At 42.4% G+C, this 27,916-nt stretch overlaps 1 protein-coding gene across 5 annotated transcripts in view; it reads left to right on the top strand.

The window, feature by feature from the left end:
* The window catches only part of ARIH2 (ariadne RBR E3 ubiquitin protein ligase 2), a 70,937-nt gene that overhangs the window by 24,566 nt on the left and 18,455 nt on the right, over positions 1-27,916 (top strand). For 4 of the 5 annotated variants that reach the window (XM_066351789.1, XM_066351790.1, XM_066351791.1 and 1 more), the window contains one exon: positions 26,548-26,615. In XM_066351789.1, coding sequence (XP_066207886.1) covers positions 26,548-26,615 — 68 coding nt within the window. Of the gene's footprint in view, positions 1-8,430; positions 8,477-26,547; positions 26,616-27,916 lie in introns of all 5 variants that reach the window. The other variant, XM_066351793.1, reaches the window with a different exon arrangement.

The following is a 27,916-nucleotide window of genomic DNA, read 5'->3' as shown; positions in this document are numbered from 1 at the left end:
GAACAAATAGTGGCATGCCTGTAGAACATACTTCTTAGCAGTATAAAAAGGTGAACTGCTTGTAATAAGCATCATTAATAAATCTCAAAATAAGTGCTGGATGAGGGAATTCAGGGGTGGCAATGAGTTAATACTTTATGATTTAAATTATATGAAATTCTAGAAAATACCAACTAATCTGTTATAGAGGAAAGTAAATCAATGGTTACCTGGAGAGTTGGGGAAGGCAGGGAGAGAGATTGTTAAAGAGTATGAGGTAAATATGGGTGATCTTCCCTTTTTTTTTTTTTTTTTTTCATTTTTCTGAAGCTGGAAACAGGGAGAGACAGTCAGACAGACTCCCGCATGCGCCCGACCGGGATCCACCCGGCACGCCCACCAGGGGCGAAGCTCTGCCCACCAGGGGGCGATGCTCTTCCCATCCTGGGCGTCGCCATATTGCGACCAGAGCCACTCCAGCGCCTGGGGCAGAGGCCAAGGAGCCATCCCCAGCGCCCGGGCCATCTTTGCTCCAATGGAGCCTTGGCTGCGGGAGGGGAAGAGAGAGACAGAGAGGAAAGCGCGGCGGAGGGGTGGAGAAGCAAATGGGTGCTTCTCCTGTGTGCCCTGGCCGGGAATCGAACCCGGGTCCTCCGCACGCTAGGCCGACGCTCTACCGCTGAGCCAACCGGCCAGGGCTGATCTTCCCTTTTTAAATATTATGAAAATGAAAGTAGAGGGGTATGCATGTTATAAACTCATAATAACAAAGTGAACAGGCTGTGGGGACCTCATTGCACATGGAGCCAGTTTGTCCAGCAGATGTTTGAGGAGGCTGTGGATTCCGATATTACTGATGAAGGCTAGAAGAGATAAAGTGTGCTATAAATGGGGAAATTAATTAAATGTTGGTATGTAAAACAGTCAGCCCAGCCCCCACTTTTGTCTGTGGGCAAAATAATCTCCTTATCTTTACAAAACAGAATAACCTGGGGAGAAATAGGACCCTTAGAGCTTGAGAGATTTGGCTGACCCTGTTGGTCATTCTGGTGTCCCTTGAGCCTTGAGTAATAGCTGCCTCTGGTGGGTCACCCTAAAGGAAAGCCTCTCAGTTTACAGGCTCTGTCCATGTACACAGAATTAAGATTTGTTTTCCTGACATGCACACACAGCCTTCCCACCTTTTAAAATTGTAATATTCACCTAAAATTAACCATTTGAAAGAACACAATTCAGTGACATTTAGTACAGTCACAATGTTGTACAACCATCATCTTCATTGAGTTCTAATATTCCAAAAGGAAACCTGGTACCCATTAAGAATTTGCTCTCTACTCTCCCAGCCCCTGGCAACCACTAATCTACTTTGTTTCTGTGGGTTTACTTATTTTATGTATGTCATATAAATCATGCAACATATGACCTGTTGTGTCTGGTTGCTTGCACTTAGCATAGTGTTTTTGAGGGTTTTCCAAGTTGTAGCATGTATCAGTACTTCATTCTTTTTTTTTTTTATGACCCTTAGTTTTCTTCTTATTTTCTTTTTTTTATTTTATTTAGAAAGTTAAATTTAATGGGATGACATTGATCAATAAGAGTACATAGATTTCAGGTGAACATCTCTATAGCATTTGAACTGTTGATTATGTTGTGTACCCATCACCCAAAGTCAGATCATTTTCTGTCACTGTATATTTTGTCCCTCTTGACTACCTTCCCTGTACCCTATCCTTAGTTTTTTTTAGTTTTTTTTTTTTTTTTACAGAGGCAGAGAGAGAGCCAGAGAGAGGGACAGACAGACAGGAACGGAGAGAGATGAGAAGCATCAATCCTTAGTTTTTTGTTGCGACACCTTAGTTGTTAATTGATTGCTTCCTCATATGTGCCTTGACCATGGGGCTACAGCAGACCAAGTAACCCCTTGCTCTAGCTGGCGACCTTGGGTCCAAGCTGGTGAGCCTTGCTCAAACCAGATAAACCCGCGCTCAAGCTGGTGACCTTGGGGTCTCAAACCTGGGTCCTCCGCATCCCAGTCTGATGCTATATCCACTGCGCCACCGCCTGGCCTGCCTATCCTTAGTTTTTTTGTTTTTTGTTTTTTGTATTTTGTTTTTTTTTTACAGAGACAGAGAGTGAATCAGAGAAAGGGATAGACAGGGACAGACAGGAACGGAGAGAGATGAGAAGCATCAATTATTAGTTTTTTTCATTTCATGTTGCAACACCTTAGTTGTTCATTGACTGCCCTCTCATATGTGCCTTGACCGCGGGCCTTCAGCAGACCGCGCAGCCCCCTCCTGGACCCAGCGACCTTAAGTTCAAGCTGGTGGGCTTTTGATCAAATCAGATGAGCCCACGCTCAAGCTGGCGGGCGACCTTGGGGTCTCGAACCTGGGTCCTCTGCATCCCAGTCCAACGCTCTATCCACTGCACCACCGCCTGGTCAGGCTATCCTTAGTTTTTTAAAGTGAATTGCTAACCAAGACTCACCAGACATTGAGGAAAACATAAAATGAAAGAGAAACAGAAAAATTGACCTTAGCTGAAACAGACCATTTAAACAAACTTATCTAAGTTTGCTTGTTTTTAGAAGCACACTATTTAGTATTGTCCAAGATATTCAAGATGTGGGATATATATAAAACAGCTAGAGGTGTCATCAGGAAAAAAAAACAATCAAAAAGAGCTTGAGAGAAAAATATAAATAAGAGCTTGAGAAGATGAATTATGGGTTTGCCAAGTTAAAAAAATTCTGTACGTAGTCAGAAGATAAAATTAAGAAAATATTTTAATATAAACTCAAAATACAGGCAAGAGGAAAGTGTGAAAAAAAGAGATATAGAGGATCAATCTAGAGCAGTGATTTTCAACCTTTTTTGAGCCGCTGCACATTTTTTACATTTACAAAATCCTGGGGCACACCACCTACCAAAATGACACAAAATGACACTCTAACACAGTACATATTATACATATAGTTAATAATATAGTTTCTAAATGTATTTATACTCACTTAGTGTGAGACCTGGGCCTGTTTCGATGAACACGAAAGGGATATCCTGCCAGGAATGGTAGAAAGACACACACGAAGCTCTTCCTCAACCGTTCTCAGTCTCTCTCTGTTTTTAGTTTTTATCGCAGTCAAGCTTGAGAAGCTCAGCTCACATAGATATGTGGTTGAAAATGGGAGCAGGCCTTGGCTGGTTGGCTCAGTGGTAGAGCATCGGCCTGGCGTGCGGAAGTCCCGGGTTTCGATTCCCGGCCAGGGCACACAGGAGAGGCACCCATCTGCTTCTCCACCCCTCCCCCTCTCCTTCCTCTCTGTCTCTTTCTTCCCCTCCCGCAGCCGAGGCTCCATTGGAGCAAAAGATGGCCCGGGCACTGGGGATGGATCCTTGGCCTCTGCCCCAGGCGCTAGAGTGGCTCTGGTCACGACAGCTACGCCCCAGATGGGCAGAGCATCGCCCCCTGGTGGGCGTGCCAGGTGGATCCTGATCAGGCACATGCGGGAGTCTGTCTGACTGCCTCCCCGTTTCCAGCTTCAGAAAAATACAAAAAAAAAAAAAAAAAGAAAACGGGAGCAATGTCAAAATAGCTTTGTTGGCCAGAATGGGGAACTCCTTGGCAATAGATAACCAAAAACTGTCCAAAGGAAGATCAGCAAACTTTAGCTTTAAAGTTAGATAACATTGTGATGCATTGTATATCACCCTCTGCGGGGGCCTCTTTTAAAAAGAAAAAGGTCAAATATCTATATACACCAGCAGGATAGACATAACCAGCTGAGGCTGAGGCTGAGGCTTCATCTAGTGGGGGCAACATTTACCTCCAGTCCTGACCAGGATTAGAAATCTGGACCATGGGGAGGAGTAGCAGCTTAAACTACTCGCTGAGGCCACACAATGACAAGTACGCGGCAGCCCTAACGGGGACCTTCCTGGGTGTGGATGAGAGGCGGCCTACTATTGGTTCATTGCTAGTGGTCGGGATGAATCCTAGAAGGTGATTGGTCAGTGAGCGTTCCTTGTGCCTCCACTTTTCCTGTTGCTGATAGCTGGAGGGATTGTGAGGGGAATGTTTATGTTTGGATGGAGGCGGCTGGCGGTGGGGTGGGCCGGATAAATAGCCTCCGCGGGCCGTATCCGGCATGTGGGCCGTAATTTGGGGACCCATGTTTAATTTCCCCATGGCACACCTGACCATGTCTCATGGCACACTGGTTGAAAAACACTGATCTAGAGATCCAGCATCTACTAGAGTTTCTAGTAATTGAGAAAAAAATTGCAAGGAGAATACTAAAAAGTATAAGAAGAAAATTTCCAGGAGCTAAAGAGAAGAGCAGACTTCATACTGAAAGGGTCTACCCATTGCCCAAAAGAATAAAAAAAAGGTAAACAGAAAACTCTAAAAGTTTTTTATAAAGATATACCGGTCTTCTAAAAGACATGGGAACCATATGTTTCATCAGCAACAGTGACTGACAACCAAAAGAAAGTATTGCAACTGTCTTCAAAGTCCTGAGGGGAAATGGTTTTGAACCTAGAATTCTGCCATTGCAAAATAAGCTTATATTTGGACATCAAGGACTTCTGATATTTACTTCCTTGGAACTTTTCTGGTGTATTTACTTGCAGAGGAAAATAAAGAATTCAAGAAGTAAGTGGTTGCACTAATCTAGTAGGCCATTGAAAAATCTCATGGCCACCTGTACAAAAGGTGTGCAAAGCAGTCAGCCCATATTTGAGCATAATTTTATTTTAAATATTTTGTTTATTGATTTTAGGAAGAGGAGAGAGGGGAGGCATCAACTCATAGAAGTTGCTTTTGTATGTGCCTTGACCAGAAAAACCCAGGGTTTCGAACTGGCGACCTCAGCATTCCAATTTGATGCTTTATCCACTACGCCACCACAGGCTGAACAGAATTTTAGTGGGATCCAAGAAAAACTTGAAGAATAGGAATAGGGTAGATTCCTAGCAATTGTCAGAATGAAGAAACTGGAAGATGATTGGGATACAGTGAAGAAACCATAGGACTCTACAAGGGATGAAGGAATTAGAATTCCCATGCAAAGCAGAAAAACTACACAAAAATATCACGAGCTAAATAAATATAAAGCAAACACATGTGTGGCACAGGTATGAGTAATTGGTGGTGACTAAAGATACTGTATGAATATTCTTCTTTGGCCTAAGGGCAGTAACACTGAAAGCACGAGGAAGAAAAATGCAATTCAGGTCCTGTAAACAATGTCCTAAAGTTAACAAAGGTGATTTAAACGTTAAAAGGTTGGGCATAGAAAGGGGAAGTAGGGAGAGGTATAAGAACTACATCTGGAAGAGAACTGTGGACATGCTCAGTGATGTTGGCAACAACCAAAAGAACCCCAGACAAATGGCCTGGTTGAGCTTTCTCCTGGATAGGAAGACTGGGAGGGTGTGGGTTGGAGGACGGGGGATGAGGTGGCAGGTGCTGTTCTTTTTCATCAGAGTGCTTTTTATGAATCATTTGATTTTCTTTGTTTGTTGGTAATTGAAATAGGTTGATAATTTGTTGATTCCCAGTAAACAAGTGTTTCCTGCGTGTCTGTTGTTTTTAACTTTTAGTTAGATGCTAAAAAAGATGGGAGGGGGATAGTTTAATCTCTGCCATAAAATAAGCATCTCTTTGCTTTTAGTTCTTGTCCCTTTTTTAGAATGGTGAAAGAGAAGATATAAATAAAACATTTTCTACTTTTATTTATTTATTTTTAGGGTTTTTTTTATTTTATTTTATTCACTAATCCTTAGAGAGGAAAAGAGAGAGAAAGAGAGAGAGAGATATTGATTTGTTGTTTCACTCATTCATTAATTATTGTTTGTGCCCTGCCCAGGGACCAAATCTGCAACCTGGGCATGTAGGGACAGTGCTCTAACCGGTTGAGCTACCCTGCCAGGGCCTCATATTTTTCTGCCATATTCACTAAAAACACCATTTTTATTTTCTTGCTTTGTTGAAAAACTTAAAAGTGGCTTCTCCAGCCTGTACTCCTTTCTATCATTCCTTTCCATAACCCCTCGTTTGATTTTTGCCTTCTCAGACCTGTCAGCATCTCTGTCCTTTCTGCAACCCACATAATTCCTCTTGCCCTGTATCTGGTCTCTGTGTATCCCTCGAGGGCTTGGAAGACCTTGGTGTCTGCTTCATCTATGGAGGAGATACTTTGGTCGTGTGTTGTCATGAAACTAACCCATAGGAACCAGGTAAAGGGTGGTGTTAGCATATGGGACCTAGTACCTTCATAGGCATTGTTCCAGGTGCTTGGGTGTGGCAGAGAAGGAAATTGTTTTTAAAAATCTCCACCCTCAAGGAGCTTTCATTCTAATAGAGATTTATATAAACACAGAGGTTATAAAAATAGCATTCCATGTTTTGAACATAGCTTAGGACAGCAGTTAGTAGCTCTGTCTTTGAAACACGCTGTGGCTTTGTCAGTGAGATGTGCTGGCCTCTGAGGTGTCCTCTGGAGAAGAGGGGGACCTGCTGGTACTGTCTAGAGCAGGGGTCTCAAACTCAACTCAGCATGTGGGCCGCAGAGTAAGATCACAGCCGTTAGGCGGGCTGCACTAGGTCTACAAAAGGCAACTGTTATGCAACACTTCTCACTGCAGTTGAAAACAAAAAAAAATCAGTACAACAAGCACAATCGTACATGCAGTTTACTCAGTGTCAGAAAACGACCAGAAACTGTAGTTCGCATCACAACTGCTGTTAACTAAGCTAATATCTAGCTAGGATGCTAGAGAAATGAAAAATACAAATAGGCCCCTAGGCTTACTTAATTTTATCCAAAATAATTTGAACTTCGAGGATTAGTCTGCGGGCCGCACAAAATTGTTCGGCGGGCCGCATTTGGCCCGCGGGCCGCGAGTTTGAGACCCCTGGTCTAGAGGGTATTTGCTATTTCCTCTTTGCTTCTCTTCACAGTCGCCATAACTAGAAGAGACGGAGCATTGTTTGAAATCACTTTAGGGTAAGATGGGCTTGTGGCTGCAGGAACATGGTAGTAGACTTGGCTTTTAGTCCTACTGTGTGCAGATCATTGGCTATCAATTCCAGTCTGCCTTTCTTTTTGGGTTGTGGTTACTTGACACGGCCCTGGTTGGCAGAAATGATGGTCATCCTGCCTATATGCCCCCCCTTCTCCCAGAAAATTGTTAGAATTCTAGAAAGGGCTGTAACCAGCATTTTGTACTAAGTACTTCCCAGAGGATTTTCATTGAAATGCACCCTAAAAGGCATGCTGGCTGGGATTTACTTCACAGTAATCTAGAGGGTAGACGATAGGTGAAGTACAGATACCAGTGGGCCTGGCCATGAGTTGATGTTGGAGCTGGGTGATGGGTACATGAGCTTCATTACACTCTTCACTGTACTGATAATTTTCCATAATTAAAAAGAAGTACCCTCATGGTCAAAGTATATGTCTTTCATATCTTTGCTTTATTTTATTTTGCATTTAAAAACTGTTATAATGGGGTCTTTAGTGGGTTTTTTTTGTTTGTTTTGGTAAGATTTTAATGCTCAGAGACCATAATAGGACTTAATTAAGGTTAGACTGCAGAGAAATTTTCAAATTTGTGTTTATTAATTAGATTTTTAAAAAATGGTTATACATATGGGTGCCTCGATGACATGTCAGCCCTCCCTCTATAGAAACCTTTTTTTTTTTTAATTCATTTTAGAGAGGAGAGGGAGAGACAGAGAGAGAGAGAGAGGAGAGACAGAGAGAGAAGTGGGGGAGGAGCTGGAAGCATCAACTCCCATATATGCCTTGACCAGGCAAGCCCAGGGTTTCGAACCGGCGACCTCAGCATTTCCAGGTTGACGCTTTATCCACTGCGCCACCACAGATCAGGCCATAGAAACCTTTTAAGAAAAGTGAAAAGAAGCAAAGTTACGATCAGGTACCAGGGAGCTGACCATTTAGAGGCTAAGAGTATGTAGGTGTGAAGTGTGGGAGAGATGAAGGCCTACCACTTAAATTAGACTGAGGAGTGAGCTTTGTTTGAGGTGAGAGGCCCTCTGGGACCTACTGTCACCATCATTGCTGCTGATTTTGCTCAAGTCTAGGCTGGTGTTCACTTTACTCCTTTGTTTCTGCTTTAACCTTGTTTCTTTCTCTTATCCCTTTAGTACTTTCTTGCCTCACCTTCAGTCTCCTAAGACCTGAATCCATCCATCTTGATCTTGTTAGGCTAGTTTTTCTGTATCTGGCCCATAGTTCACTCCTTTACTTCATCTCTGCTGTGTAGTGAATGACTACTGGTGTTAACAAATGTCATTGGACCACAAAGTGGCTTAACACAGGCTGAGGCATGGAGACTCATTCGTGTAGCCTTAAAAGATTTCAGGCAGTTGGCAAGTAAGAATTCTAAATAAAAATTGAAACTACCACCTGTATTTTTTCAGGCCGTTGATGCTCACTGCCATCAGCTGCATCCTCCCTATGGCACTGGTAAGTGTGGGAAGGGCTGGTGACAGTTTTGGTGGGCTGCTGGATTTCTTTTTTCTGGGGGAGAAATCTATTTGCAAGCTGTATTGTTAACTTGTTCCGAGGGCTGGACGATTGAACCAGCTATAGGAGCCTAAAAAGAGGAAGAAGCAACTGACCGTGCTCATGGGTTTCCTTGGGGAACTTTTGTTAGAAGTAGAGGCTTTTCAGTATGTGCTTTGATCCTTGCATAAATTTAGCATGTTCTTGCATCATTTTGAATAATAAACATACTATCCATGTGCTCTGGGATGTAAACTAGCAACTGTTAAATTTCCTGAAATCCTTAAAACATTTTTTTCCAAGATAGATGTTGGCTGTGTAGCAAACAGGGTCCAGAATGTGTGTACTTACTGTTTTCTTCAGTGCAAGATTTATCTCCCTCTGGTGCTTTAAGTTCTTTGTGGTCAGGGGATCAAGAAATATTTGTTCCAGTGATTAATATAAAATTCTGATAGAGACTTGACTTTTGGGGGGGTTTGGGGAAGGGTTTGGAAACCAGAGAAGAAATTTGTGACTCATTTACTAACAAACTTCAAGTGGACTTGGGGACCTGTGATTTGAAATTTTACCACAGTGCTTTCTGCTTAGGGACCTATTGTAGAAAAGATGCATAGTAAAGTTGGAATGTAGAGTGGGCAGCAAGTCACAGAATTGCTAAAGTATGAACTGATAACCAAATTGCTTCCAGAGTTGCTTATAGAAGCTCCTGAAATCTTCAGCTGTCTCCTGCTAATCAGTTGCTCAGAGACCACACAAATTTACAGATTTTGTCTTACCAAGGTGGTCTCCATTCCAAGCCAAGTTTGACATTTATACTATTTCATTTTTCTGTCTTCTTTTTTTATATATATTTTTGAATTAAATTTTTTTTTTTTTTTTTTTTTTTTTTACAAAGACAGAGAGAGGAATAGATAGAGACAGACAGGAACGGAGAGATGAGAAGCATCAATCATTAGTTTTTTGCTGCGACACCTTAGTTCATTGATTACTTTCACATATGTGGCTTGACTGCGGGCCTTCATCATACCGAGTAACCCCTTGCTTCAGCCAGCAACCTTGAGTCCAAGCTGGTGACCTCAGGGTCTCGAACCTGGGTCTTCCGCACCCGAGTCTGACGCCCTATCCACTGTGCCACCGCCTGGTCAGGCCATTTTTCTATTTTCTGAAGCACTTAGGTCATATAGGAAAATGTCTCCAGAATAGCCAGTAAAATGCTGTGGACTTGTGTGCTAACCATGTCAGGAACTGCTTGCTGGTCACAGCAGTTAACGCATTCATAAACACTTAGCATCATTGGCTCATATCCTGAATTTCCCCTGGTCCTTGCCCCTTATTCCCAAGACCTACTTAGGAAATGGACAGAATTGTATGGCACATTGACTATGTTCTTAATTTTAAAAAGCAAACAAACTGCAGAACTTGACTCCCAGCATTGGTCTACTCCTTTAGGTATCTGTGCACAGGTGATAACTACTGAATATGTTTTGGGGCCAGTATCAGGGAAATACCTTTTATTTATTTATTTTTATTTTTTACAGAGACAGAGAATCAGAGAGGGATAGACAGGGACAGACAGACAGGAACAGAGAGAGATGAGAAGCATCAATTATTTTTTTTTGCGCGTTGCAACACCTTAATTGTTCATTGATTGCTTTCTCATACGTGCCTTGACCATGGGCCTTCAGCAGACTGAGTAACCCCTTGCTTGAGCCAGCGACCTTGGGCTCAAGCTGGTGAGCTTTTGCTCAAACCAGATGAGCCCTCGCTCAAGCTGGCGACCTCGGGGTCTTGAACCTGGGTCTTTCGCATCCCAGTCCAACGCTCTATCCACTGCGCCACCACCTGGTCAGGCAGGGAAATACCTTTTAAATGTCTGTCCTGAACACAGACTGTAGAGGATGATGTAAGATGTTTGTCTGTAGCCTTAGGGAAATACTATTGACCAGCAGCAAAGTCCTTTTTGACATGCATGTAGCTAAGTGCTGCTTTCTGAAATAAAGATATGAAAACATCTGAGGGTGTAGAGATTGTGAATGCAATGGCAGAACAAAGCCAGGCTGGATAGTTAATATGGAGCAGTGCCTAGGGCAGGCGTGGCCCATAGTGTTTGCCCCTGGGCCAGATTAAAAGAAAACTTTTCACGGGCAGGATGAAATATTAAAATTTAAAAATGTTAAATACAAAAACGATTCGTTTTAAGTAAACAGAATTTTATGTAATTTGTTTACGAATAAGTGTGAGTGAAAAACATTTTTAATATACAATATTATTTTAATAAAAATATAATTACAGCCCTGGCCGGTTGGCTCAGCGGTAGAGCGTCGGCCTAGCGTGCGGAGGACCCGGGTTCGATTCCCGGCCAGGGCACATAGGAGAAGCGCCCATTTGCTTCTCCACCCCCTCCGCCGCGCTTTCCTCTCTGTCTCTCTCTTCCCCTCCCGCAGCCAGGGCTCCATTGGAGCAAAGATGGCCCAGGCGCTGGGGATGGCTCTGTGGCCTCTGCCTCAGGCGCTAGAGTGGCTCTGGTCGCAATATGGCGACGCCCCGGAGGGGCAGAGCATCGCCCCCTGGTGGGCAGAGCGTCGCCCCATGGTGGGCGTGCCGGGTGGATCCCGGTCGGGCGCATGCGGGAGTCTGTCTGTCTCTCCCTGTTTCCAGCTTCAGAAAAATGAAAAAACAAACAAACAAACAAAAAAACAAAAACAAAAATATAATTACAGGCCCTGGCCAGTTGGCTCGGTGGTAGAGCATCAGCCTGGCGTGCAGGAGTCCTGGGTTCAATTCCTGGCCAGGGCACACAGGAGAAGCACCCATCTGCTTCTCCACCCCTCCCCCTCTCCTTCCTCTCTGTTTCTTCCCCTCCCACAGCGAAGGCTCCATTGGAGCAAAGTTGGCCCAGGCGCTGAGGATGGCTCTGTGGCCTCTGCCTCAGGCGCTAGAATGGCTCTGGTTGTAACAGAGCAACGCCCCAGATGGGCAGAGCATTGCCCCCTGTTTGGCCTGCTGGGTGGATCCTGGTCAGGCGCATGCAGGAGTCTGTCTGACTGCCTTCCCATTTTCAACTTCAGAAAAATACAACAACAACAAAAAATATATATATAATTACATACTGTATAAATATCCATATTGTATCGCAATCAATCGAAATAATATTTAATTAATAAAATGAGCTTGAAGGGGTTATATTGCAAATAAAACAATCATTTCGTTTTACAAACAGCCTGGACACGGTTTCAGTTATCAACTGCAGCTGTTGGCTATGCTACAGTGCCACTTGATTCAGCACACTTGACCACAAAAATAATGAATTGTCTGACCTTGGGTGCGCACTGGCAAACTCCGCCTAAAAGAATGTGGGTTTCACATTGCCGCTAAGTGTAAACAGTTCATATTGAGTACAGACGAGTACAAAAGTTGTAAATCTTTATAATGGAATTTTAAAAAAAAATACAGAAGTATCGCAAATCCATTTGACCAATTATTCAAAGTTAAACCTAGATTAGTCACACACGGAATTCTTTTCTGCGTGTCACTATCTTCTTAAATATCTGTATTTCCAATTATCAAAGACACTTCCGCTTCTGACTAGCTGAAATTTTAAAGTAGTGGAGAATATTAAAAATTTAATCGCAGGACGCATAAACTCATTACCTGGGCCGTATCTGGTCCGCGGGCTATATGTTGGGTATGCCTGGTCTAGGGTAAATGGCAACAGGTGACCCCACGGCACCTTCAAGCTGCAGGGAAAGCTCCTGCAGAGGTTTCTGATCCATTGTGGGTCATGTTTAGAGGTATAGGGAAAGGGGGAGAAGGGACTATGCTCAAGGCTTCTTTCTCTAGACCACCCAGAGACTTGAGGGCACTCTTTAGTCTTTAATGAACTAGATACCACAACTTAGCCCTTCTTTTCTCACCTTTTTTTTTTTTAAAGTTTTACCTTTTTTTTTTTTTTCATTTTTCCGAAGCTGGAAACGGGGAGGCAGTCAGACAGACTCCCACATGTGCCCGACCGGGATCCACCCGGCATGCCCACCAGGGGGCGATGTTCTGCCCCTCTGGGGCGTCGCTCTGTTGCATCCAGAGCCATTCTAGTGCCTGAGGCAGAGGCCATAGAGCCATCCCCAGCGCCTGGGCCATCTTTGCTCCAATGGAGCCTCTGCTGCGGGAGGGGAAGAGAGAGACAGAGAGGAAGGAGAGGGGGAGGGGCGGAGAAGCAGATGGGCGCCTCTCCTGTGTGCCCTGGCCGGGAATCGAACCCGGGACTCCCGCATGCCAGGCCGACGCTCTACCGCTGAGCCAACCGGCCAGGGCCCTTTCTCACCTTTTCTAGCTCTTAAGAAAAGTAAGAGGAATTCTTAACTTTGGGGCTTACATTTACACTGACCAACGCTTCGAAGGAATGTGATCACTGAGAGACAGGCCAGGGAGTTAGAGGCAGGCCTGAGAACTGTGCATTGTGGAACAGCAATATTTAAGGGACTAACAGGTTGAGAGCAGAGCATCCAGTGGAACACTGAGAATGCTTGGTCCAGGAGGTTGAGAGTCACAGTGTTGTGAAGTTATCAGCATTGTAGACCTATGTGGAAGTTTTATCTATTCTAAAATTTATGTTGCTAACCTTTGGTCAAAACTATGTTAAAACTAAAAGGGCTGGGACACTGAGGTCACTGGTTCATAACGCTGGGTTTGCCTGGTCAAGGCACATATGGGAAGCAACTACTATGAGTTGATGCTCCCCACTTCTCCCCCCTCTTTCTCTTCCTCTCTCTCTCTCTCTCTCTCTCAAAATCAATAATAAGGAATATTTTTTTAAGTATAAATAAACTATGAAGGGGAAGTTTTTCATTTTGAATTGTGAGTAAAAGGTCAGTAAACTACTTACATAGTAGTATAAGGGCCAGCCCTTTATTTACTGTGGTGTTTATGCAAGTGATTGCTATTGGATTAAATTTGGCAAACTTTCCCCCTCTGATTTCTATTATGAAAAATTTAAAACTCTATACAAAGAAGTTTAAAAAAATTATACAGTGGAGATTCATATTCCTATCGTGTAGATCAGGGGGAGTCAACCTTTTTATACCTACTGCCCACTTTTCTATCTCCATTAGTAGTAAAATTTTCTAACCGCCCACCAGTTCCACAGTAATGGTGATTTATAAAGTAGGGAAGTAACTTTACTTTATAAAATTTATAAAGCAGAGTTACAGCAAGTTAAAGCATATAATAATAATTATTTATTTTACCAAGTACTTTATGTCAGATTTTCGCTGTTTGGCAGAATAAATCTTTATAAATCAACTGACTATAGTAAAATCTATCTTTTTATTTATACTTTGGTTGCTTCACTACCGCCCACCATGAAAGCTGGAACACCCACTAGTGGGCTTTAGGGACCAGGTTGACTACCACTGGTGTAGATTATATGATTGCTTTTGCTATGTTGTCTTATATACCATCGGTCAGACAACTTTATTGAAGTGTTGTTTACATTTCATTAAATTCACCCATTATAAAGTATACTATTAGATAAGTTTTAGTAAATTTGTGCAACTGTGCAGCCATCACCATAATTTGAGTTATAGAACATTCTTACCACCCCAAAAATTCTCTTGTGTCCAGCTGTATTCCGTCCCTGCTCCCAGCCCTAAGGAACTACAGTACTGACCATTTTTCTGTCTCTGTAGTTTTTGCCTTTTCTAAAAATAACATAAATAGAATCATACAATATGTAGTCTTTTGTGTTTGACTTCTTTCACTTTGCATAATGTTTTTGAGGTTAATCCATATTGTATCAGGCCAGTAGTACTTTCCTTTTTATTGCTGAATAATGATTTCCATTGTAGGAATAGACCACATTTTGTTTATTTATTCATTCATTAGTTGATAAATATTTGGGTTGTTTCCAGTTTTTGGCTTTATATTAAAGTATACTATATGTTGCTCTGACCATTTATGTCCAGGGCTTTATTTGGACGTATGTTTTCATTTCTCTAGGATAGTTATCTAGGATTGCGATTGCTAGGTCGGATGGTTTGTATATGTTAAACATTTAAAGAACTTGCCACCCCGCCAGCATTACAAAAGGGCTCTAGTTTCTCCACATCATTGCTAGCACTTGGCATTGTCAGTCTTTTGGATTTTAATCATTCTGGTGAGGGTGAAGTGGTATCTTGTGGTTTTAATTTGTATTACTCTAATAACTAATGATGTTTAAGATCTTTTCTTGTGCTTATTTGCTGTTCATATTTCTATTTGGTAAAGTGTCCAGATCATTTTATTTATTTATTTACTTATTTACTTTTGCTCATTTTAAAAAAGTTGGTTTTTCTTATTAAACTGTGTGAGTTCTTTATATATTCTGTCCTTTAGCAGATAAATAATTTGCAATTATTTTTTCCTGGTCTTTGACTTTTCTTATCCAGTTATGTCTTTGAAGAGTAAAAATTATTTTGCTGGTCTAGCTTATCAATTTTTTTTTCTTTTAAGGATTGTGCTTTCATTATTATATCTAAGAAGTAATTGGTTTAGTTCTTACACTTAAATTGGTGGAATATTTTGAGTAATTTTTTTGTGTGGTATGAAATAAGCTTCTATGTACTTGCTTTGTATAATTATATTCAGTTTTTCCAGAACCATTTGTTTAAATGATTGTTCTTCCCTCCATTGTATTACCTAGGCACCTTTGTTGAACTTTTTCTTTTTTAAGTGAGTGAGACAGATAGGAAAGGAGAGAATTGAGAAGCATCAACTTGTAGTTGCAGCATTTTTTTTTTTTTTTTTTTTTTTTACAGAGACGTAGAGTGAATCAGAGAGAGAAATAGACAGGGACATACAGACAGGAATGGAGAGAGATGAGAAGCATCAATCATTAGTTTTTCATTGCGCGTTGCAATACCTTAGTTGTTCATTGATTGCTTTCTCATATGTGCCTTGACCGCGGGCCTTCAGCAGACCGAGTAGCCCCTTGCTGGAGCCAGTGACCTTGGGTTCAAGCTAGTGGGCTTTTGCTCAAACCAGATGAGCCCGCGCTTAAGCTGGCGACCGCGGGGTCTCGAACCTGGGTCCTCTGCATCCCAGATCCCGGTCGGGCGCATGCAGGAGTCTGTCTGACTGTCTTTCCCCGTTTCTAGCTTCAGAAAAATACAAAAAAAAAAAAAAAATTACTATATACTGTTATTCTAAAATAATACAATGAATTTAGATGTAACAATTCTTTTTTGTGGATATTGTGTTGAAATAATATTTTAGATATTTTGGGTAAAATAAAATATATTATTAAAATGCATTTCACCTCTTTAAAATTTTAGTTTTCATGTTTGCTGTTGAATAGAAATACATTTAATTTTTTTTTTTAATATTTATTTATTTATTTATTTCAGAGACAGCGCGAGAATCAGAGAGAGGAATAGATAGGGACAGACAGACAGGAACGGAGAGAGATGAGAAGCATCAATCATCAGTTTTTCGTTGCGACACCTTAGTTGTTCATTGATTGCTTTCTCATATATGCCTTGACTGTGGGCCTTCAGCAGACTGAGTAACCCCTTGCTGGAGCCAGCAACCCTGGGTCCAAGCTGGTGAGCTCTTTGCTCAAGCCAGATGAGCCCACGCTCAAGCTGGCGACCTCGGGGTCTTGAACCTGGGTCCTTCCGCATCCCAGTCCGACGCTCTATCCACTGCGCCACCGCCTGGTCAGGCCATTTGATTTTTGTATAGTATATTGACCTTATATTTTGTTACCTTACTACATTTATTTACTAATTCTAGAAGTAATTTTATAGATTATTTTAGGATTTTTCTGTATGAACAGTCATTTTATTTAGGAACAGACAGAGATTTGCTTCTTCATTTCCACATTTTCATTATAGCTTTCATTTTATGTCTTTTTTTTCCTGTTGCCTTATTGCCCTGGGTAGGACCTCTAATATAATGATAATCAGATGGTGAATGGATATCCATGCCATTTTCTTTCTTTTTTTTTTTTTTTTTTTTTGTATTTTTCTGAAGTTGGAAACGGGGAGGCAGTCAGACAGACTCCCGCATGCGCCCCACCGGGATCCACCCGGCATGTCCAACCGGGGCGATGCTCTGCCCATCTGGGGCATCGCTCTGTTGCGACCAGAGCCATTCTAGCGCCTGAGGCGAGGCCATGGAGCCATCCTCAGTGCCCGGGCCAACTTTTTGCTCCAGTGGAGCCTCTGCTGCGTGAGGGGAAGAGAGACACAGAGAGTAAGGAGAGGGGGAGGGGTGGAGAAGCAGATGGGCACTTCTCCTGTGTGCCCTGGCCGGGAATCGAACCCAGGACTCCTGCACGCCAGGCCAATGCTCTACCACTGAGCCAACCGGCCAGGGACTTTTCTTTCTAATTTGGTGAGAATTTTTATCTTGAATGAATATTGAATTTTGTCCAAGGGTTTTCTGCATCTACTGAAATGATTATTTGGTTTTCTCTATTTTGTTAAGTCAGTGAATTATAGTAAGAGTTTTCAAGTGTTGCCTGACCAGGCAGTGATGCAGTGGACAGAGTGTTGGCCTGGGACACTGAGGACCCAGGTTTGAAACACCAAGGTCACTGGCTTGAGCGTGGGCTCATCTAGCTTGAGCATGGGATCATAGACATGACCTCACAGTCTCTGGCTTGAGCCCAAAGGTTGCTGGCTTGAAGCCCCAAGGTTGCTGGCTTGAGCAAGGGGTCACTTGCTCTGCTGTAACCCTGGGTCAATTCACATATGAAAAAGCAATCAGTGAACAGCTAAAGTGCTTGAACAACGAGCTGATGCTTCTTATCTCTCTTCCTTTCTGTCTTTCTGTCCCTGTTTGTGTGCCCCCCCACCCCCACCCCCTGTGCTTAAAAAAACGTTTTCAAGTGTTAAATCAGCCTTTCATTCTTGGGATAAACCTCACTTGATTATGCTAAATTGTCCTTTTTCTATATTACTGAATTTAATTTACTATAATATTTGGATTGGCTTTAGTGTTCGTTCATAGGAGATACTGGTCTGTAATTTTCTTTATTTTTGTCGTTATGTTTTTGTATCAGGGTTATGTTAGCATCACAAAATGACTTTGAAAGTAGTATACCTACCCTGGCCAGATAGCTCAGTTGGTTAGAGCATTGTCCTGAAGCACAGAAGTTGCCTATGTTCAATCCCCAGTCTGGGCACATACAGGAACAGATTGATGTTTCTGTCTCTCTCCTTCCTTCTCTCTCTAAAATCAATAAAATAAACACTTTAAAAAAATTTTTAATTGCCGGGTAGATCCCAGTTGGGGTGCATGTGGGAGTCTGTCTGTCTTCCTTCCTCTCACTTAAGAAAAGAAAAAAAATCCCCAGGCAGGGCACACAAGAGAAGCACCTATCTGCTTCTCCACCCTTCCCCCTCTCCTTTCTCTCTCTCTCTCTCTCTTTTTCTCTCTTTCTTCCCCTCCCGCAACCAAGGCTCCATTGGAGCAAAGTTGGCCCAGGCGCTGAGGATGGCTCCATGGCCTCCACCTCAGGCACTAGAATGGCTCCGAGCAACGCTCCCTGGTGGGCATGCTGGGTGGATCCCGCTTGGATGCATATGGGATTCTGTCTGTCTGCCACCCCCCAAGCCCCTGCCAACTTCTCCCTTTGGAAAAAGAAAAGAAAAGCAAAAAAGTAGTATTCCTTGCCCTGGCTGGTTACTCGGTTAGAGCATCATCCCAAAACGACAAGGTTGCTGCTTCTCTCCCCTGTCAGGGCATGCAAGGGAAGCAACCAGTGAATGTACAACTGAGTAGAACAACAAATGAATGCATCCCTTACCCTTCATTTCTCTGTTTCTCTAAAAAAAAAATCAATCAATCCATAAAAGGCCTGACCTGTGGGGGCGCAGTGGATAGTGTCGACTTGGAATGCTGAGGTCACTGGTTTGAAACCCTGGGCTTGCTCAGTCAAGGCACATACAAGAGGCAGCTGCTATGAGTTGATGCTTCCTGCTCCTGTGCCCCTCCTTTACCCCCCTCCCTCTCTACCTGTATAAATAAATAAATAAATAAATAAACAAACAAACAAACAAACAAATAAATAAAGTAAGTCCTGGCTGAATGGCTCGGTTGGTTGGAGCATTGTCTGCAAGCACAGAGATTGCTGGTTCAATCCCTTGTCAGGGCACATACAGGAACAGCTGGATGTTCCTGCCTCTCTGTCTCTCTCCCTGCCTCTCTCTAAAAAACAAACAAATAAATAAGAAAGGAGTGCCCTGGCTGGATAGAGCATCGGCCCAAAGTGCAGAGGTTCCTAGTTTGATCCCCGGTCAGGGCACATACAGAATTGATGTTCCTGTTGCTCTCTCTCTTTCCCTTCTTCTCTGGCTAAAATCAATAAATAATAACTAAAAAGAAAAAAAGTATTCTTTCCTTTAGTTTCCGAAAGTGTTTGTGTAAGATTAGTGTTGATATAATTCAGCACTTAAAACCTTTTGGACCTGGAATTTTGTGAGAAAAATTTTTATCACAACTTCAGTGTCTTCAATATATACAGTTGTTTAGTCTTTCTTTTTAACTTTGTCAATTTTGGTAAGTATTTTTCAGGAAACTTGTTAGTGTCATCTAAGATATCAAATTTATTAGAATTAGATTATTAATATTACCTTGTTTTCCTTTTAATATTTGTAAGATTTTAAGAGTAGTTCCTCTTTCATTTATGTTTTGGTAACGTGTATCTATTCTCTTTTTACCTTAAGTTCTAGCTAAAGTTTTTATCAATTTTGTTGAGCTTTTTAAGAATCATCTTTAGACAATTAATTTTCACTATTATTTGGTTTGGGTTTATTTCCATTTTTATTTTTATTTTCACTTGCTTTGCGTTTAGCTGTCTTATAGCTTAAGGTTGACCCTTACATAATTGATTTTTGGACCTTTATTTTTTTATTTATCTTTTTTTTTTTTTTTTTTTTGTATTTTTCTGAAGCTGGAAACGGGGAGAGACAGTCAGACAGACTCCCGCATGCGCTGGACCAGGATCCACCCGGCACGCCCACCAGGGGCCACGCTCTGCCCACCAGGGGGCGATGCTCTGCCCCTCCGGGGCGTCGCTCTGCAGCGACCAGAGCCACTCTAGCGCCTGGGGCAGAGGCCAAGGAGCCATCCCCAACGCCCGGGCCATCCTTGCTCCAATGGAGCCTTGGCTGCGGGAGGGGAAGAGAGAGACAGAGAGGAAGGAGGGGTGGGGGTGGAGAAGCAAATGGGCGCTTCTCCTATGTGCCCTGGCCGGGAATCGAACCTGGGTCCCCCGCACGCCAGGCCGACGCTCTACCACTGAGCCAACCGACCAGGGCCTTTTTATTTATCTTTTAAAGATTTTATTTACTGATTTTAGACAGATGAGTGAGGGAGAATTGGGGTTTGAGGAGGAGCAGAAAGTATCAACTCAGTTATTGCTTCTCTTAAGTGTCTTGACCAGGCAAGCCCAGGGTTTTGAACCAGCGACCTCAGCGTTCCAGGTCAATGCTTTATCCACTGTGCCACCACAGGTCATTCATTCTCTTTTATTTATTTTTAAATTTTATTTATTGTTTTTTTGATAGAGAGGAAGAGGGAGAGAGAGAGAGTCAGAAACATCAGTCTGTTCCTAAATGTGCTCTGACCAGGGATCGAACCCACAATTTTTGCATTTTGGGACAACTGAGCCATCTGGCAAAGGCTTGACTTTTCTTTTCTAGTGTAAACATTTACAGTCATAAATTTCCCCACCAGGCTATATTTTAGCTGCATCTCACAGATTTTTTTTTTTTTTTTTTTACAAGAGACAGAGAGAGGGATAGATAGGGACAGACAGACAGGAACGGAGAGAGATGAGAAGCATCAATCATCAGTTTTTCGTTGTGACGCCTTAGTTGTTAATTGATTGCTTTTTCATATGTGCCTTGACCGTGGGCCTTCAGCAGACCACGTAACCCCTTGCTCAAGCCAGCGACCTTGCTCAAACCAGTTGAGTCCGTGCTCAAGCTGGTGACCTCAGGGTCTCGAACCTGGGTCCTCTGCATCCCAGTCCGACGCTCTATCCACTGTACCACCGCCTGGTCAGGCATTACAGATTTTATTATGTGGTATTTTTATCATAATTTTCTAATTTCTCTTGTGATTTCTTCTTTGACGCACAGGTTTTACAGACAAGTGTTCTTTAATTTCCAATTATTCGCTACAAAGAAGGGCATTCTTGGCAGAGAACAGTTAGGGAAATGAATGGGGATGCTGGAATCACTAGGTGTATTGCCGGACTCTGGGAGAGGTGTACTTCAGTGGTGTGTCCTGTTGACTCTTGGGCTAAGGGCTTAAGAGAGCAGTGCATTTTTAACAGGATGGAACTGATCCTGGCAAGTTGTAAGAGCTTTCTAGGAGTGACTATTACTGTACCATTGCATCTGAGCCTCAGGAAGCTCATGCTGAGGACGTTGGCATGGAGTTTATTTATTTATTTTAATTTTTTTTTAAATTTTTTATTCATTTTAGAGAGGAGAGGGAGAGACAGAGGAGAGACAGAGAGAGAGAAGGGGGGGAGGAGCTGGAAGCATCAACTCCCATATATGCCTTGACCAGGCAAGCCCAGGGCTTCGAACCGGCGACCTCAGCATTTCCAGGTCGACGCTTTATCCACTGCGCCACCACAGGTCAGGCCGGCATGGAGTTTAGATGGTGAACAGGCATGTAAATATAAGGTGCTTTTCTCTTGTCCCTGTGGTGGTGAGGCTGTCCTAGTGAGAGTGCTTAGGAGGCGCAGGATTGAGATTGAGCAGTGAAGTGGTGATGATGGGAGAGGGTCAAGTGGTAAGAAAGAGTGAGTCATAGAGGAAAAGACCTAGGGTTCCAGTTTGAAAGGTTGTGGGAGTGTGTTCCCCCACTGCCAGGATGGGTATGTTGAGGATGAGTACATTTCAAGTACAGGTAGGTATACCTTGGAGACATGTGGGTTTGGTTCCAGATACTTCAATAAAGCAAGTACTGCAGTACAGCGAGTCACAGGAAATTTTTGGTTTCTCAGCATTTAAAAGTTACTGCACTGGCCTGACTTGTAGTGGTGTAGTAGATCAAGCATTGACTTGGGACACTGAGGTTGTTGGTTTGAAACCTGGTCCTTATCTGGTCAAGGCATGTAGGAGAAGCAAGCAACTACAAGTTGATGCTTCCTGCTTCTCCCCACCACCTTTTTCTCTCTTCTCTCATTTTAAAAACAATAAATTTAAAAATCTTTAAAAAAATTTTTTTTGTAGTTCTTAGTTCTAGTCTTTTCTTCAATAAGTGTTTCCAGAAGTAGAAAAAGGACTCAAATAAATAAGACTTTTAATCTTATTACATGTTGACCTGATAGAACTGCTAATTTATCTTGAATGTGACAGTCATAAGTGTTTCTTCCTAAGTAATTAGTCTTTTTTGGCTTTGAGCGGTTATTACCACACTGCACTCATTTTCCTTTTGGAAAAGGTTTGACCTTTTTCATTCTAAGTTCTTGATAATACAGTTGACCCTTGAACAAGGGAATCAAAAATCAGTATAACTACACTGGTTTGAACTGGACAGTTCAATTGAAAACTCCTCATATAAGTGGACCTGTGATGTCATTGTATATAACCCTAACTACTCACAGGTTGTTAGTTTCTTTTAATTCTTTTTTTTTTTTTAATTTTATTTATTCATTTTAGAGAGGAGAGAGAGAGAGAGAGACGGGGGGAGGAGCTGGAAGCATCAACTCCCATATGTGCCTTGACCAGGCAAGTGCAGGGTTTCGAACCGGAGACCTCAGCATTTCCAGGTTGATGCTTTATCCACTGCGCCACCACAGGTCAGGGAGGTTGTTAGTTTCTTGATCAGAACAGCTCAACAAGAGTTCATTTTTATTTGGCTTGAAAGATTCTCTTTTCTATAATGAACACAACAGAAGAGTGAAAGACTTTTCCAGTTGTGAAGTGTTGACTAATAGATTCAGAACGGGTTGCTGAGCTGTTTGAGCAGTACAATAAGTGTGTGGCTACTAAGGTACTTATTTCCTGAGAAAGCTAAGCTGGTTTTTGTTTTTTTAATTTATTGATTTTACAGAGAGAAGAAGGAGGAGGAGCGAGAAGTATCAGCTCGTAGTTGCTTCACTCTAGTTGTTCATTGATTGGTTTTTATATGTGCCTTGACCAGGCAAACCCAGGGTTTTGAACCAGTAACCTCAGCATTTCGGGTCTATGCTTGATGCTTTTATTCACTGTGCCGCCACAGGCCAGGCTTGGCTGTTTATTTATCTTTAATGTTTAAATATTCATAATGTTTGTCATGGCCCATCTTCTGAGGATTACTTAAGTATTGCCCCCCACCCCTACTCTTTTCTGCCCCCAAATTACCTGAGGTCAATTCCTCTCGACTGCTGGGGGTGTACAGAGCAATCAGTTCTCTCTTATGACACAAATCAGGGAGAGGGTGCTTCCCTGCTGAGATTATCTTTTAACATAAATTATTCTAGGTACTGTTTGTCCACCCTGTGCTGCTTTTGCTCAGAGAGCCTTTTGGAACCTGACTACTTTACAGATCTTCTCTGCTGTTTATTACTGTGAGGTGCAGTCACATTGCATTTTTCTTAAGTTAATAGTATCAGGATTCTTTCAGGTTTCTGTAATGTACCATGGACGTTTTAATGGGCCATTCTTACAACCCCATCTGTGCTGTGTAGACTATAGCAGCACCTCCTACAGAAGAAGGCTGGTGAGAAGTGCATACAGTTGACACATGTGCACCTACTATCTTGTTTATATTGCTGTATTCTTTGGCTGTTGACGCTAAAAGAATAGATTCATATCACTTCATTGTTAGTTTTTTAAAGTGCTAGATGCATTCTCTCTTCATATTATCGGTTCTTACCAAAGTTCAACTCTGCTGGAATATTCTGAGTTGGTCAGTAATGGACTTACAGTCATCAATAAAATTTCAACAGAGGGCTATGTTGTTTTCCATAGGTGAGCTGCATCTGGTTTGCAAATTCTGAGGCTTTGTTGCTACTGTTAGTGCTGCTGAGATCAAGTGCCTTAGACCAAGTATATATAGTGTTAACATTTTGTTTCTTCAGATAGGTTGAAAAATTCCATTTTGAAAATACACAGATTAAAGACATGATGTAGTTTAATGATCAGCATGTATTAAGTAGCCCACTGTGACCAGTTCAGTTCTAGGTTCTGTGGATCTGTGAGAGGCAGCCTGACCCTTGTTTTTACTTGAAGACTTCACCTAAGCTACCTGTAGTGACAAGGCGAGGTGGCTGCCGAACATGGGCAAGAATACTCTGGATTTCCTTCATGGTTCAGTGCCTTTGATAGGACCTGGTAGGCACTACATGGCAAGACATTTAGAAGTCAGAACAGAAAGCAGTGGGTATAGGGCTGAGAGAACCCCAGTGGGTAAGAGATGACAGAAAAGGTTCCAGTGCAAGCTTATCCTAACCAGTATCACTATGGAGTTTTTAAAAAATGTTTGTAAGCCTGACCTGTGGTGGCGCAGTGGATAAAGTGTCGACCTGGAAATACTGAGGTCGCTGGTTCGAAACCCTGGGCTTGCCTGGTCAAGGCACATATGGGAGTTGATGCTTCCAGCTCCCCCCACCCCTTCTCTCTCTCTGTCTCTCTCTCTCCTCTCTAAAAATTAAAAAATAAATAAATAAATAAAAATATTTATAGCTAAAAGATATATTCAAGCAGTCATTAAAGTTTCAATCAAATGTTTTGTCTCTGTTTTCATTTTGTTATAGTGGTCTGTTGAAGAAGAATAGTTTTGTTATGGCCACAGTTAGAAGAAATGTCAACTATAATTCAGGAATCCTAGGCCCTAAAGTCCCTGCAGGCTTCAACAAGAAAATACTACAGCAGTATGCATGGATCAAATGCATGGAAGGGAAGTGGGGTCTCCCACCCTTACTGAAATAAGATGTCTTCAGTCCCTTGGTTTTCTCCAGATGTGCCTGGGCTTTAGGATAGGCAGGCAGTCATTCACTGCACAGCCTTTGACACTCGTTGTGCACTGGAACATGCCATTGTTTAGTAGGGCTGTGTATACTGTCTCCTTTTAGGAGTGATTGAGCTCTAGGAGCAGGGATCACATGTTGGCCACTGTGTGTCTTCCCCCTGCAAGTTCTTTCTTACCTGTGGACCAGCATGCACTACTTCCTTACTGATTCGTGGAGTTCTTCTTTTAAAGACAGTCCAGTGAGCAGAATACCAAGGTTCTGTGTGTTCTCTTCGCTACTTAGCCTAAAGTGTGCTCCTTGTTTGTCCTTGATTCAGTAGCACCCTTGAGCTGCATAGTGCTCTCTGTGGGAAGCCTCATCTGGGCATCCAGATACATCATAATTTTCTGTGTTCCCCACCCCAGTCTTGACCCTTAGGGTGGTCTGTATTACAACTAGTTTACGTCCCCTGTTGACAAAATATGCCTATAAACGCACATGCTACCTTACTGCTGGCTTCTTTAATGTAACATTAAAATGTGAACTTCCATGTCAGAACACTTCTGCAACATCCTTTTCAATAACTACATTGTAGTTCATTGCATAAATCTGTCATATATTACTTGCTTCCTTTTTTGTTGGGCATTTATGTTATTTCTAATTTTTTACTCCTGTGAAAAGAAAACTATGGTACACATTTCCTCAGAAAAAAAAATTACCGAAGTAGACTAACTCAAAGCACTTTCTGAGGCTCTTTGATAGCTACAACCACTGCTTTTTATTTATTTTTAATTTATTTTCTTTTCTTTTTCGACAGAGACAGAGAGAGGGACAGATAGGGACAGACAGACAGGAAGGGAGAGAGATGAGAGACATCAATTCTTCATTGCAGCACCTTAGTTGTTCATTTATTGCTTTTTCACATGTGCCTTGACAGAGGGCGGGGCTACAGCAGAGCGAGTGACCCCTTGCTTAAGCCAGCGACCTTTGGGCTCAAGGCAACAACAATGGGGTCAGGTCTATGATCACATGCTCAAGCTGGTGATCTTAGGGGTTTTGAACCTGGGTCCTCTGCATCCCAGTCCATCGCTTTCTCCACTACCTGGTCAGGCCTTATTTATTTATTTTTTATTTTTAAAGATTTTATTTATTCATTTTAGGGGAGAGAGAGAGAAAGGGAAAAGGGGGTGGGAAGGGGGAAGGGAGGGAAGAAACAGGAACCATCAACTCTCACATATGCCTTGACCGGGGAAGCCCAGGGTTTTGAACTGGCGACCTCAGCATTCTAGGTACGCTTTATCCACTCCGCCACCCTAGGTCAGGCCAGTGTAACCACTGTGCTTTAAAAGAGAGTGTAGGAGCCTGACCTGTGGTGGGGCAGTGGATAAAGCATCGACCTGGAATGCTGAGGTCGCTGGTTCAAAACCCTGCACTTGTCTGGTCAAGGCACATATGGGAGTTGATGCTTCCTGCTCCTCCCCCCTATCTGTCTCTCTCTCTCTCTTTCTCTCTCCTCTCTAAAATAAATAAAAAATAAATAAAAAAAAGAGAGTGTAGGAGCCGGAAAAGCTGCCCACAGACTTTTAAATAATCCTTGCACTTAGACTTACTGGTTGCCAGGCATTTGGAGATTTTAAACCGGAGTGTTTTTTGTTGGTTTTGTTGGTTTTGCTGGATTTATACAAGAGTTCCAAGCCCAGAGATTTTCTGCAAGTAACGGGCCTAACAAGAAGTACACTTCTCACATGTGGCCTCCTACAGCAAGCAGCCTGAAGGAACACATCAGGGAGCCCATGGCTGTTTTTCTTAAATTGGATGCTCCGTTATTTATTGTGGACAGGTTGGTTTTGCTTAAGTGTCAATTCAAACTAATTCTTGGAAGGGTCATTAATGAAAACAAAGATAGAAAAATTAAAGAGATCTAGGAAATCACTAAGATTATTAAATGGGTCTGAACTTAAAAGACAAAGCAGAGCACCAAGAGGAAGAATTTGAAATCAAGCCTGGACCTGCTGTAGACATGAATGTATGCATTTCTCAAAATGTGGAACTCTCTGAAAGAAAGTAGTTATAATTTGATTTTTTCCTTTTTTTCTAGGTGTCTCATTCAGTTGCTAAACTTATATTAGTTAATTTCCACTGGCAAGTTGCAGAGATATTGGACAGGTAAGGTACTTGGGAGAAGAGAGATGGGATCACCTATATAGCTCCTCTCTCTGCCCACCTACCCAGTGGTAATTATTGTTTACATATTGGAGTATATCTTTACAGTGTGCATATTATATTTTTATAACACTGGATCATATTATATATACTGTTTTCTCAATATATGGTGAACATTTTCTCATAACTTTTCAGCATATTCTTTCTCCACCTGCTTTATTGCTGACATAGGACTTTATCATATAGATGTTCCAACTTTTTTCAAACCCCTGTTAGACAGCAAAGTTCAAGTTTCTAATGCCCTTGTTAATTTGTAATCAGTGCCCTTCTAAATAACACTTGCCAACCTCTCTAGTTACTTTTTTGGGGAACATCAGGTGAGGAAAGGGTCATAGCGTACTGCATATTACCTTGAGAAAAAGTTGTCTGGTTTACCACCTACTTCCAGAACCAGAACTTTTGAGGCACAGACTTTGAGTCTCAAGCTATAGTGGCAGTTGTGAGGAAGAGGGGTTTCTCATCCCCATGGTCCTCTGGAGACATTTCCTAGACCCCCACCCTCAGAGGCATGTATGTTCTCCTGTCTAGCTCAGGGTTTCTCATCCTCAGCACTATTGACGTTTTGGGTTAGAAAACTTTCTTGTGGGGAGATTGTACTGTGAATTGTAGGAGGTTTGGCAAAGTCCATCCCTCAGCTCTACCTATTTCAAGTCTGTAGCAGTAGCTCTCCCAAGTCATTGAAATAAATGTCTTCAGACACTGCCAAATGGCCCTTGGAGATCAAAGTTTCCCCTGGTGGGGGCCACCATCCTGCCCTTTCATACTCAGTGAGTCTTTATTTGTATGGTGTGATTCCACTGTAAATTCCGGGAAAGGTGATGCCTTTCCTTGCCCAGGCTTAACACTGGGGTGGCCCTACCTGCTGGAGGGCTTATTCCACCCATAAAGAAACAGATGTGTTCCTACTTCACTACACTCTCACTGACACGAGAGGTGGTACATCCGGACAGACTTCCAGATTCACTTTCACTGTCTGCACCACTGTCACTGCTACCCAAACTCCTGGCTTGCATAGGTTCCAGCAGGGGTGTATACCTCACTGTCCAAACTCTAGCCTCATTTGGCAATAGAGAAGATTTGGATGGCTGAGGGTATTAAGAATATTAGTGCGAGAAGTAGGAATAAAAATACTTTAAGATGCCTGACCTGTGGTGGCGCAGTGGATAAAGCATCAACCTGGAAATGCTGAGGTTGCTGGTTCGAAACCCTGGGCTTGCCTGGTCAAGGCACATATGGGAGTTGAT

Source organism: Saccopteryx leptura, chromosome 10 (genome assembly GCF_036850995.1).
Source record: "Saccopteryx leptura isolate mSacLep1 chromosome 10, mSacLep1_pri_phased_curated, whole genome shotgun sequence".
NCBI lineage: Eukaryota > Metazoa > Chordata > Mammalia > Chiroptera > Emballonuridae > Saccopteryx > Saccopteryx leptura.
This window is presented reverse-complemented; position numbering and strand designations above follow the sequence as displayed.